Here is a 13,196-nt window from a genome sequence, read left to right as displayed (position 1 = left end):
CTTGTGGTTGAGAGCCCACTGGCCCATGTGGGAATCGAACCGGCAGCCTTCGGAGTTAGGAGCACGGAGCTCCAACCGCCTAAGCCACCGGGCCAGCCCAAGAAAACATCATTTAATAAAAGGAAGCATTTCATAAATTACCAAGTACTATAAAACTGTAAGGTAATATCAGTATTTGCTAGTATTATATAATTTCTATTTGAGTAGATTGTTTTCCTTTAATAAGTAAAAACTTTATAAAGAGGTATGCAAAAATTGCTTTGAAGAAGGTAACTATAAATTCAATTTTGTACATTTTGTGTTTTGAGTTGTCAGTAGCTATCCAAGTGTAAATGTATAGCAAGTAGTTGCAATTCAGGTTGTAAAATTCTCTGCAATTTTCTGTAAATGTCCTATTTTCTAATTTTCATTCTAAGAACTTTTTAAGTAGTACATAACCCATAGTATCGATTTAAATCAAATTATGTGTCATTTAAAGTCTTCATTTTGTTAACTGGCTTTCATTGGTGAGTTTCTCAGTAGGAGAACCAGGAGGAAACTTGGTTAGGGTTTTTATATTTATTTGTTACTATAATATTCTTTTCGTTTTTTTTCCATTCAGTGTTAATTCTATTTTCCTTTCTCTCTCCTCTTGTCATAAACCTAAAAATGTTTGTCCTTAGTATGAATACTATACTACCTACATTATTTCAGATATATTTCATTTGTATTCTTTCCAACTTTGTAAAATAATCTTAGGAACTTTTCTTTGCCAGGCTCTCAATAAACAAGTGTGGGTGGATGGTGCGCCCACAAAAGCCGAGAAAGATTTTTGGGGACTTGCATCCCTTGACTGTTATAACCAACTTGCTGAGTGGAAATCACTGGCATATTGTTCTATAGTCAGTGTTGACAGTAACAACCCTCCAGACCTAAATAAAATGTGGAGTAAACCATTTTATCAGGTGGGTAGAATTATTTTTGAGGACCCTGAAATAAATATTTTAGATAGTCAGGTATTTTCTAATTAATGAAGTTGTAATAAAACTTTTCAAAAATGAGGTAGTAGTTCTGAAGTATTCGGATGCTTATGTAACCTGACTCTCCTCACAAACTCCATAGTTTTGTTAAATCTCTTACCACTTTTATCTAACCCTTTCAAAATAAATGGCATGCTGGACAGCTTCCCCACTCACAGGGTCACACAAATTCCTGACCAAGGCTGCTCTCCTTGTAAGACCGGGTGTCATATGACGTGGTGTGTGTGGCGTGGCGTGGTGTGACGTGGCGTGGTACCAGGTCTTATATTAATTTTTGCTCCAAAAGACGCATTAGAGCATATGGTCCAGCTACGTCTCATTTCGGGAAACACGGTAGTAATAAAATAATTAGGCATAGTAAAACTGGCTTTCTGAAATTACAAGTATATTCTTATATTCCCTAGGAGACCTATCTACCTTATATGATCCGCAGCAAGCTGAAGTTACTGCTTCAAGGAGAGGATGACCAGTCCCTTCTAACATTTATTGATGAGGCTGTGAACAAGGAGCTCCAGAAGGATATTATAGAGCTTCATTATAGTCAGGAATTGAGCCTTCTTTACATCTTACAAAATGATGTTGAGAGAGCCAAATATTATATCGAAAATTGCATTCAGATTTTTATACAGGTAATACAGATATACCAATCTGAAATGTACCATTTCTGTGATATTTTTAGAGTCAGTAAACTCATGAGTAAAAAAGTCAACAGGAGAAAGTTTCATTTGTTATTTGATACCACCCATTTCCTTCATTCTGTTTTTTCCAGTGTCTTCTGATATCTCTCTTTACTGTTTTTTATCTTAATGCTTTTTTTCTCACATCAATGTGTTGTATAGAATATATTAACATTTATTATTGGCATATGTTGATCATAGAAGCATACTCATTTATTGTCCTTCATTATTTTTAAACTTTTTGGAAGTTGATCAGTACACTCAAAAGAATGTTTATAGAAGAATTGGCTTCTATACTTTGCAATTTACATTATAGGATGTTGTGATTTTTTTTTTTAAAGTGTTGGCAAATAAAGGCAATGATAGCCCATTTGTATTGATTTTATTGATTTTGATGAACTAAAATGCAGTTGAAAACCTAAATTATTTTAAAAACATAAACCATTTATTAATTGCTTCTATGACCTAATTATTAATCATTCTGAGCCACATTGTGTAACTGATGTGTTTGTATGGTTGTTGTATTTCACCTTTTAGAAAACTGTATTAAAATTTAAATTAGTAAGTTGATTTATAAACAATGCTAAATACCTTTTTTCTAGAACTATTCTAGTATTGATGTGCTTTTACACAGAAGTAGACTCACCAAATTGCAGTCTGTACAAACTTTAATAGAAATTCAGGAGTTCATCAGCTTTATAAGTAAACAAGGTAACTTTTTTAACCTACCATTTTATATATATATATATTTATAGAAGAGTTTCAGCATCTTTTTTTGCTTAGTGAAAGTATGTGTTTCTTAATGTATGGGTTAGAAACTGCCTTGAGTTCATTCTACAAATACGTATTTTGAGATTATTGAAATAAATGTGAATGGTCGAGTACTATTCTAAGCATTGGGGTTGCAAAGCCAAATAAGACATATTGCCCAGCTTGAAGAAGCTTTCAAAATAGTGGGCTAATTCCAACACAATCTGATACTTGCTTAAGCAGAAGCATGCACAGGATCCCACATGAAACACATGATAGAACCTGCCCTGGACAGAGGGGTGCACAAAGCTCCTGGAGGATGGGCCTGAGTTGAGTGTGTACTAGGGAAAGGGGCTTGCAGAGTGCCTGCCTGACTGAAAGCTGCAGCATCCCCTAAGGTGTCGAAAGTCCTGGCCTGAGGGGTGGTGAGGCTGCAGGCCATAGTGCTTAGATTATGAAAGTCTTTCTGCAACCAAGGAGTGGATTTTATCCTGGTGCTTATAAGGAACCACCCAAAGTCAAAGGGAGAGTACATCTTGGTAACAGTAACGAATCGTAGTTATAAATCTGAATTTTAATTTTTGTCCCAAATAATGAAAACACAATATGAAAGATACTTTTCAGAGTGCTAATGAAAGTTGGTTTTCATATCTAATTGTTCTCCATTTTAAATTTGGTGAATTATTTTTCGAGTACACATTATGTTAATGATCTATCATTCATTAAATGCTCTATCTTCCAGGAGCTATGTAAATCTCTTTTTTCTATATTACCTAGTTTTTATAACAGCCTTATGAGATGTAGATTCTTTCTCCTCATTTTATAGAGGCTTGGAGAATAAATATTTTTCCCACACTACTAAGTGAAAGATCCAGATTTTGCACCTAGAACTGTGATTTAAGCTTCTGTTCTTAACCACTGCTTTCCACAAGCAGAAAGAGAAAACTATAGCTTTAAACATTAGCAATGTGAAATTTAAATTTCATGGGAATTATTATTATAAAATCCTTGTGGTCAGATAGTTTTGGATATTATGATGATGATAATGGTGATGTAACCTAGTGCACACACCAGGGCCTGGGGCAGTATTCCATAATTAAATACAATGAATGTATCTCTAGCTTAAGTGGTGAATACTCATATGAATGGCACAAACAGAGACTGTGCCCTAGGCCCATTCAAGTCAGATTTTGCCAAGAAAATTGGCTGCAACCCCAGGAAACCCTTTTCAGTTTTCAGTGCTTTTTTGATTTCCGAATTGTACATAAAGTGAATATTTACTAAATGTAAAAGTTGTATGTTTATTTTCCCGTATTTACTTTATGTCCTTAAGAAACTGAGTTTTAATGTCAGAATATACTTATTACATTTAATATCGTAGCTTTGTGTTCCTGTTGTAAAAGAACAGAGGAAGTTTTTTAATTTGGACAAGAAATTTGAATTAAATTTCTGTTTACTAATGAAGCCCTCCTAAGTTGGTCTTGTCATTGAGTTGTGCATATAGTCAGCCTCTAATATTATTTTTAGGTAATTTATCTTCTCAAGTTCTCCTTAAGCAACTTCTGAAAACCTGGACAAACAGATATCCGGATGCTAAAATGGACCCAATGAACATCTGGGATGACATAATCACAAATCGGTAAGATGTGATCCTTTTGAGTTGAATATGGATTAATTTCCGAAATTGCCAGAATGATTTTTCTCTGAAACTGTGGTTTAGAAAAATGTGGCGTTTAAGTCTGATTTAGCTATCTCTCATCTTGACAATTTCTGAGTTAAGTTGTTCTAACAATAATCTCCATGTTAACAATGTGTCCTTTGTCCTCACTTTGTCTCCTGTGTACCTTTTACCCAGATTCACTGTTTTTTAACATATTGCCACATTAGCTTTTTTTTTCTTTTAAAAAAAGATTTTTATTAAAATATAGTTAACATATTATATTAGTTTCAGGCGTACAAATAGTTATTCAACATTTACATCCCTAAAGAAGTGATCACCATGATAAGTCCAGCAACCTTCTGACACTGTACCATGCTATCACAATCTTATTGACTATATTCCCTATGCTGTACATTACATCCCCATGATTTATTTGTTTTAGATGTGGAAATTTGAACCTCTTATTTCCCTTCACCTTTCACCCTCCCCTTTTAATTTTTCAATTACAGTTGCCATTCAATGTTATTTTATATTAGTTTCAGGTGTACAGCATAGTGCTTAGACATTTGTATAATTTAAGAAGTGATCCCCCTGACTAGCCTAGTACCCACCTGGCACTATATATAGTTATTACCATATTATTAACTATTCCCTGTGCTGTACATCCCCATGACTGTTTTGTAACTACCAATTTGTACTTAATCCCTTCACCTTTTTCACCCTGCCCCCAACCCCCTTCCCATCTCTCATCCCAATAAATCTAGTACCCACCTGACACCATCCGTAGTTATTGCAATATTATTGACTATATTCCTTATGCTATAACCCACATGCCCATGACTACTTTCTTACAACCAATTTGTACTTCTTAATCCCTGCCCCTTTTTCACACACCTCCAACCCCCCCACCCCTAATCTGGCAACCATCAAAATGTTCTCTGTATCTATGACTTTGTTACTGTTTTTTGTTTTGTTTTGTTTTTTATTTTAATTTATTAGTTTCAGGTGTACAAGACAAGGTAATACTTAGACGTTCATCATTTATATCCCTCACACTGTGAACCCCCCAAACCTCATCCACTATCCCTCCAACCTCACACCGAGCAATCACATTATATATATAAAATAATAGTTGGCATTCATTATTCTTTAGCTTCTGGTGTACAATGCCATGACCAGGCATCCACTGTATCCCTGACATGGTCTCCCAAATAGGACACATGTCCATCGGATACCCAACAAAATCTTTACAACATTATTGAATACGTTCCTCAAATTAACTTTCAAAAACACTAAGGCCATCTTGTGGTCACCAGCTGCTTCCTAATCTCTTCACATTTCCCCTTATCTCCACCCCCTCCCGCCCCCGCCCATCTAACAACTCTCGTTTTTTTTCCTTTTTGTCCCCAAAACTGTTTCTGATTACTTCATTCACTTATTCTTTTCTTTAGATTCTGCATATAAGTGAGATCATATGGTATTTGTCTTTCTCTTTCTGACTTATTTCACTTAACATAGTGTTCTCTAGATCCATCCATGTTGATGCAAATAATAAGATTTCTTTCTTCTTTATGGCTGCGTAATACTCCGTTGTATAAATGTACCACAGCTTCTTAATCCAGTCATCTACCAATGGGCATTTCGGTTGCTTCCACATCTTGGCTATTGTGTAAAGTTCTGCAATAAACATAGGAGTGCATACAGATTTTTGAATTGGAGTTTTGGATTTCTCCGGGTAGATGCCTAGGAGTGGAATTACTGGATCATAGGGTAGTTCCATTTTCAGATTCCTGAGATAACTCCATACTGTTTTCCATAGTGGCTGCACTAATCTGCAATCCCACCAACAGTGCACTAGCTTTCCCTTTTCTCCACATCCGCGCCAGCATTTGTTGTTTGTTGATTTATTGATGATAGCCATTTTGACTGGAGTGAGGTGGTATCTCATTGTGGTTTTTATTTGCATTTCTCTGATGGTTAGTGAGGTTGAGCATTTCTTCATATGTCTTCTTGCTTTCTGTATGTCCTTTTTAGAGAAATGTCTCCTCAAGTCCTCTGCCCATTTTTTAATTGGGTTGTTTGTTTTTTTGGAGTTCACTTGAGTAAGTTTTTTATAGATTTGTGATATTAATCCCTTATCAGGTGTATCATTGGCAAATATCTTTTCCCATTCAGTAGGATCCCTGTTTGTTTTCTTGATGGTTTCCTTTCCTGTGAAAACACTTTTTAGTTTGATGTAATCCCACCTATTTATTTTTTCTCTTACTTCCCTCGCGCAAGGGGATATATCAGTGAAAATCTTACTCCAGGTAATGTCCATGAAGTTTCTTCCTATATTTTCTTCTAGATATTTTATGGTTTCAGATCTTACATTATAAGTCTTTAAGCCATTTTGAATTTATTTTTGTATATGGTGTAAGGAGGTGGTCCAGCTTTATTTAATTGCATGTGTCTGTCCAGGTTTCCCAGCACCACTTATTTAGCAGACTGTCTTTACCCCATCGTACATTCTTGCTTCCATTGTCGTAGATTAGATGGGCATATAGGCATGGATTTATTTATGGACTCTCTATTCTGTTCCATTGATCTATGTGTCTATTTTTATGCCAATACCATGCTGTTTTGATTACTATAGCCTTGTAGTATAGTTTGAAGTCACGTATCGTAATACCTCCCACTTTGTTCTTATTTCTCAAGATTGCTGAGGCTATCCGGGGTCTTTTATGGTCCCATATAAATTTTAGGATTATATGTCCTATTACTGTGAAAATCGTCGTTGGTAGTTTCATAGGAATTGCGTTGAATATGTATATTGGAATATATAGCCAGTATGGACATTTTAACTATATTAATTCTACCTATCCATGAATATGGAATGTGTTTCCATCTATTTATGTCTTCTTTCATTTTTTTCTTCAGTGTCTTATAATTTTCTGAGTACAGATCTTTTACATCTTTGGTTAGATTTATTTCCAGATATTTTATAGTCTTTGGAGCAATTGTAAATGGAATTGTTTTTTTTAATTTCTCCTTCTGATAGTTTATCATTGGTATATACAAATGCAACTGATTTCCGAATATTAATTTTATATCCTGCTGCTTTACTAAATTCATCTATCAGTTCTAATAGTTTCTCAGTGGAGTCTTTAGGGTTCTCTGTATATACTATCATATCATCTGCATATAATGATAATTTTACTTCCTCCTTTCCAATTTGGATGCCTTTTATTTCTTTCTCTTGTCTGATTGCTGTGGCTAGAACTTCTAGCACTATGTTGAATAGAAGTGGAGAAAGTGGGCAACCTTGCCTTGTTCCTGATCTTAAGGGGAATGATTTTAGCTTTTCCCCATTCAGCATGATGTTAGCTGTCGGTTTGTCATATATGGCCTTTATTATATTAAGATATGATCCCTCTATTCCCACTTTCTTAAGTGTTTTTATCATAAAAGGTTGCTGTATTTCATCAAATGGTTTTTCTGCATCTGTTGATATGATCATGTGGTTTTTATTTTTCATTTTGTTAATGTGGTGTATCACATTAATTGATTTGCGGATGTTGAACCACCTTTGCATACCAGGGATGAATCCCACTTGATCATAGTGTATGATCTTTTTAATGTATTGCTGAATTCTGTTCGCTAATATTTTGTTGAGGAGTTTTGCATCTATGTTCATTAGCGATATCGGCCTGTAGTTTTCTTTTTTTGTGGTGTCTTTGTCTGCTTTTGGGAACAGGGTGATAGTGGATTCGTAAAAAGTATTTGGGAGTCTTCCCTCTTTCTGGATTTTTGGAAGAGCTTGAGGAGAATAGGTGATAATTCTTTTTTGAACGTTTTGAAAAATTCACCTGTAAAGCCATCTGGTCCAGGGCTTTTGTTTGTTGGGAGATTATTGATTACTGATTCAATTTCCCTGGTGGTAATCAGACTGTTCAGGCTTTCTGTTTCTTCTTGAGTTAGCCTTGGAAGGTTGTACGCCTCTAGAAAATTGTCCATTTCTTCCAGATTGTAAAATTTGTTGGCATATAGTTGCTCATAATGATTTCTTAAAATTTTTTGTATTTCTGTGGTGTCTGTTGTCACTTCTCCTCTTTCATTTCTGATTTTATTAATTTGGGTCACCTCTCTCCTTTTTTTAATGAGTCTGGCTAAAGGTTTGTCAATTTTGTTTATCTTCTCTAAGAACCAACTCTTGGATTCATTGATCTTTTGTATTGTTTTTCTGGTTTCTATTTCATTTATTTCTGCTCTGATCCTTATTATCTCCTTCCTTGTGCTCCCTGTGGGTTTATTTTGCTGTTCTTTTTCCAGATCCCTTAAGTGTGAAGATAAACTGTCAATTAGTGATGTTTCTTGTTTCTTTATGTAGGCCTTCAGTGCTATGAACTTCCCTCTTAGGACTGCTTTCGCAGCATCCCGTAGATTTTGGGTCGTCCTGTTCTCATTCTCATTTATCTCAAGATATATTTTGATTTCTTCTTTGATCTCCTGCTTGACCCATTCATTATTTAGTAACATGTTATTCAGCCTCCATGAATCGGTGTGTCTTCCTGGTTTTTTTTTTCTGTAGTTCATTTCTAATTTCATAGCACTGTGGTCAGAGAAGACAATTGGTATGATTTCAATTTTCTTAAATTTATCAAGGCTTGTTTTGTGTCCTAACATATGATCTATCTTGGAAAATGTTCCATGTGCACTTGAGAAGAACGTGTATTCTGCAGCATTGGGGTGAAATGCTCTGAAAATATCGATTAAATCCAAGTGGTCCAAAGTATCATTTAAGGCTGTTGTTTCCATATTGATTTTCTGTCTGGAGGACCTGTCCCTTGTTGTCAGAGGTGTGTTGAAGTCCCCCACTATGATAGTGTTGCTGTTGATCTCTGTCTTTATGTCCATCTGTACCTGTTTTATATATTTAGGTGCTCCTATGTTAGGTGCATAGATGTTTACTAGGGTTATGTCCTCTTGTCAGATTGATCCCTTTATTATTATATAGTGCCCATCTTTGTCTTTTAATATGTTCTTCATTTTAAAGTCTAGTTTGTCAGATATAAGTATTGCAACTCCAGCTTTTTTTTCGCTTCCATTTGCATGAAATATCTTACTCCAACCTTTCGCTTTCAGCCTTTGTGTGTCTTTTGATCTGAGGTGAGTCTCTTGTGTACAGCATATACAAGGGTCTTCCTTCCTTTTCCACTCAGCCACCCTATGTCTCTTGATTGGAGCATTTAATCCGTTTACATTTAAAGTGATTATTGATAGGTACATAGTTATTGCCATTTTAATATTTGTAGTAAATTGTTTTCATCTTTCTTCTATTTACAGAAGTCCTTTTAGTATTTCTTGCAATGCTGGCTTGGTTGTAATAAATTCCTTCAGTTTGTTCTTTTCTGGGAAGCTCTTTATTTCTCCATCAACTTTAAATGATAGCCTTGCTGGATAAAGCAATCTAGGTTGTGGGCCTTTGTGTTCCATCACTCTGAGTATCTCCTGCCATTCCCTCCTGGCCTCCAATGTTTCTGTAGAAAAGTCATTTGATAGTCTTATGGAAATTACCTTGTATGTAACCTTCTGTCTTTCTCTTGCTACTTTTAAGATTCTCTCTTTGTCTTTAAGCTTTGCCATTTTAACTATAATGTGTCTTGGTGTGGACCTGTTTGGGTTTATCCTCGTTGGAACTTTCTGCACTTCCTGGGCTTGTATGTTGGTTTCCTTGATCAGGTTAGGGAAGTTTTCGGACATTATTACCTCAAATATGTTCTCAATCCCTTGCTTCCTCTCTTCGCTTTCTGGTATTTTTATGATGCACATGTTGTTGCGCTTGATGTTATCCCAGAGGTCTCTTAACCCATCTTCATTGTTTTTTATTATTTTTCTTTCTGTTGTTCTGTTTGGGTGATCTCTGCTAACTTGTCTTCTAAGTCGCTGATTTGATCCTCTGCTTCATCTAACCTGCTGGTCATTCCTTCAAGTGAGTTCTTAATTTCGGTAATTGTGTTCTTTAGTTCTAGCTGGTTGTTCGTTAGATTTCTACATCCTTTCTTAGTTCTAACTGGTTGTTCTTTATGATTTCTATATCCTTCTTTATGTCTTCTCTAAGCTCCTTAAACATTCTTATCACCAGTGTTCTGAACTCTGTCTCTGAAAGGTTGGTTATCTCTGCTTCATTTGTTCCAGTTGTGGAGGTTTCTTCCGTTCTTTTATTTGGGACATGTTTCTTTGTCTCCCCATTCTGACTGACTCTCTGTGTTTGCTTTGATGTATTAGGAAGATCCCCTAGAGCTCTTTGTTCTTGCTGTGTTATCTTATGTAGTATGTGTCCTTAAGCTGGGAGCTGCGTCTGCCACTTACTGCTGAACTCAGGGAGTGCTTCTGCCATTGCCCTTGCCCCGCCCCAGGCCAGCCAGACAGGGTGGGGGCTGGGGATGGAGGGGTCTTTTCTCTCCCAGGCCAGCTGGGTCACCGCCTCTGTAATCTGACACTACTCAGTTCAGGGGTCAGTTTAAGTCTGACGGGGGGGGGGGGGGGGGGGGGGGGGGGGGTTCGAAAAGCGGTGGGAGGGGCCCAGGTGTGATGTCTGAGTTCTTTGTCTGCCCTAGGGCCCACAAGCTGCCCGCCCTGGCGGGAGCTATCAGCTGTGTCACGCAGGGAAAGAGCCCACCTCCTGGACCCTGGGCTCCCGTGGGATTCTAGAGCCCCGGGTGCTGCCCGCCTCTGCTGCCGTGAGCACGCTGCAGGGCCGCGGCTCTACCGTAGGTGGTGAGGAGAGCACGGCGCGTTTCCTCTCACCCTCCTCGCTCCTCCCCAGCTCGCCCAAGTAGCGCACCCCAGAGCAAACCCTCCACGAGTCTCCACTCCGTCCTGGGAGCCGCCGGGTCACCGTCTGGCCTCGGCTCCGCCGTGGGTGGGGGACGCCCTTCCACTTTGCTGTCCTGCCTCCTCCCCTGTTCGCAATCAGCGCGCACCTTCAGGTAATTCCTCCATGAGTCTCCCCACTGTTCTGCCACATTAGCTTTTTGATTATCTCTCTCCACATATACATATTTATTTTCTGAATTATTTGAGCATAAGTTGCATAAATGTCATCTCCTTACCTCTTAATTTATCAATGTACAGTACAGTAATAACTTGACTGTTTTCATTTTTAATCTGCAGTTCCAATTTCAGTTTTGTCAGTTGTCCCGTTAATGTTCTTTAAAGTATTTTCTCCCCTTCTAAGACAGGATCCAGTCCAGAATTATACACTGCATTTAGTTGATACATCTTTTTAGTCTCCTTTAATTTGGAACAATTCCTCGGCCATCTTGCATGACATTGACACTTTTGAGGATGGTTCCATAGTTTGGATTTGTCTATATATCCTCACTATTAGATTCAGATAATACATCCGTAGCCATAATACTACTTAAGTGAAGTATTCTTCTCAGGATATCACATCTTGAAGCACAGTGTCCATCTTCCTTTTACTGGTGACAGTAATTTTGATTGTCTAAGTAAAATACTGTCTGGTCTCTCCAGTGGAAATTTCTGTTTTTTTCCTTTGCAACTAATAAACAGTGTGGGAGATGCTTTGAGACGTGCATATATATATTGCTTGTCATAAGACTTAGCTCTCTGTATTTTCATATCTGTTGTTGAGTCTTTGCTTAAACCAGTGTTGTCAATGATTGGTTGCAAGATGATGAATTTCCCACTTGTTCCATGTTTATCAGTCTATATCTTATAAAGAAGAGCCCTTCCTTCTCCCCCATCTATTTATTTATTCATTTACTTCAATTTTAATTAATAATATAGAATCATGGATTCCAATGTTATTTAATGGAATGTAATCCATTATTGTCCTAATTTATTTCATGTTCAAATTGTCTCAGATTTGGTTAACAGGATCTCCTTCAAACTGATAATTCCAGACTCATCTTGTAAAATTATTCGCATATGTTTTCTTCTGAAATGTTTTAGTTCTTAACATTTAGGTCTATGATCCAGTGGAAGATAATTTTTGTAGATGGTGTAAAGTAGATATTCACTTTTTCCATATGGATATCTAGTTGTTCAGTGCCATTTATTCAAAACTCTTACTTTTCATAATGAAATTGCCTTGGCACCTTTTTTGAAAATCAATGACAGTATTTGTGTAGGGTCTATTTTTGAATAGTCTGTTGTGTTCATTTATACCGTGTTTCCCCGAAAATAAGACCTAACTGGACCACCAGCTGTAATGCGTCTTTTGGAGCAAAAATTAATAAAAGACCCCGTCTTATTTTACTATAAGACCCAATCTTATATAGTATAATGTAATATAATACCCCGTCTTACAGAAGACGGGGTATTATATTAATCTTTGCTCTAAAAGACGCATTAGAGTTGATGGTCTGGCTAGGTCTTATTTTCGGGGAAACACGGTATGTATATCTTTTCACAATAATGAACTCTCTTCATTACTATTGCTTTATAGTAAAACTTGAATCAGATAGGGTGAGTTCTCCAACTTTGTTTTTTTATGAAAATTACTTTGTTTTTAGATTATTTACATTTATATATACATTTTAGATTCTGCTTGTCAATTTTCACCAACAAAAACTGAGAATTTGCTTGGGATTTTATTGACTGTATATCAACTTCAGGAATTGCCACTTTAACAATATAGAGTTCTCCAAATCATGAATGTAATATGTCTTTATTTATTTAAGTCCTTTTTAATTTCAATGATTTGTACTTTTTCGATATGGATATCTTAGATTTGTTGGTTAGATTTGTTCCTAAATATTTTATCATTTTCGGCACTTTTGTTTGTGGAGGGTTGTTTTTTTCAGTTGTATTTTCCAATTATTTGCTGCACGTATACTGGTTTTCTGAGAATGATTTTTGTTTTGTCATGAATGCGTGTTGAATTTTGTCAAATGCTTTTGTTGTCTATTTAATTGATCGTATTGTTTTCCTCCTTTATTGTGTATATGTGTGTTAGGTCCATTTGGTCTACAATGTCATTCAAATCTGCTGTTTCCTTACTGATTCTCTGTCTGGATGATCTATCCACTGTTGAGAGTGGGATATTAAAGTCCTCAACTATTATTGTATTGCTGCTTATTT

General features: G+C 36.5%; 1 protein-coding gene across 3 annotated transcripts in view; it reads left to right on the top strand.

Annotated features, from left to right (window-relative positions):
- PRKDC (protein kinase, DNA-activated, catalytic subunit) overlaps positions 1-13,196 on the top strand; it is a 296,326-nt gene that overhangs the window by 224,162 nt on the left and 58,968 nt on the right. For all 3 annotated transcript variants that reach the window (XM_081070672.1, XM_081070673.1, XM_081070671.1), the window contains exons 65-68: positions 756-944; positions 1,424-1,648; positions 2,299-2,407; positions 3,974-4,085. In XM_081070672.1, the coding sequence (XP_080926798.1) occupies positions 756-944; positions 1,424-1,648; positions 2,299-2,407; positions 3,974-4,085 (635 nt within the window). The remainder of the gene's footprint in view (positions 1-755; positions 945-1,423; positions 1,649-2,298; positions 2,408-3,973; positions 4,086-13,196) is intronic.

The sequence above is a fragment of the Rhinolophus hipposideros genome (genome assembly GCF_964194185.1).
Source record: "Rhinolophus hipposideros genome assembly, chromosome: 13".
Classification (NCBI taxonomy): domain Eukaryota; kingdom Metazoa; phylum Chordata; class Mammalia; order Chiroptera; family Rhinolophidae; genus Rhinolophus; species Rhinolophus hipposideros.
The sequence above is the reverse complement of the archived record's forward strand: the minus strand, read 5'-3'. Positions and strand labels throughout refer to the sequence as shown.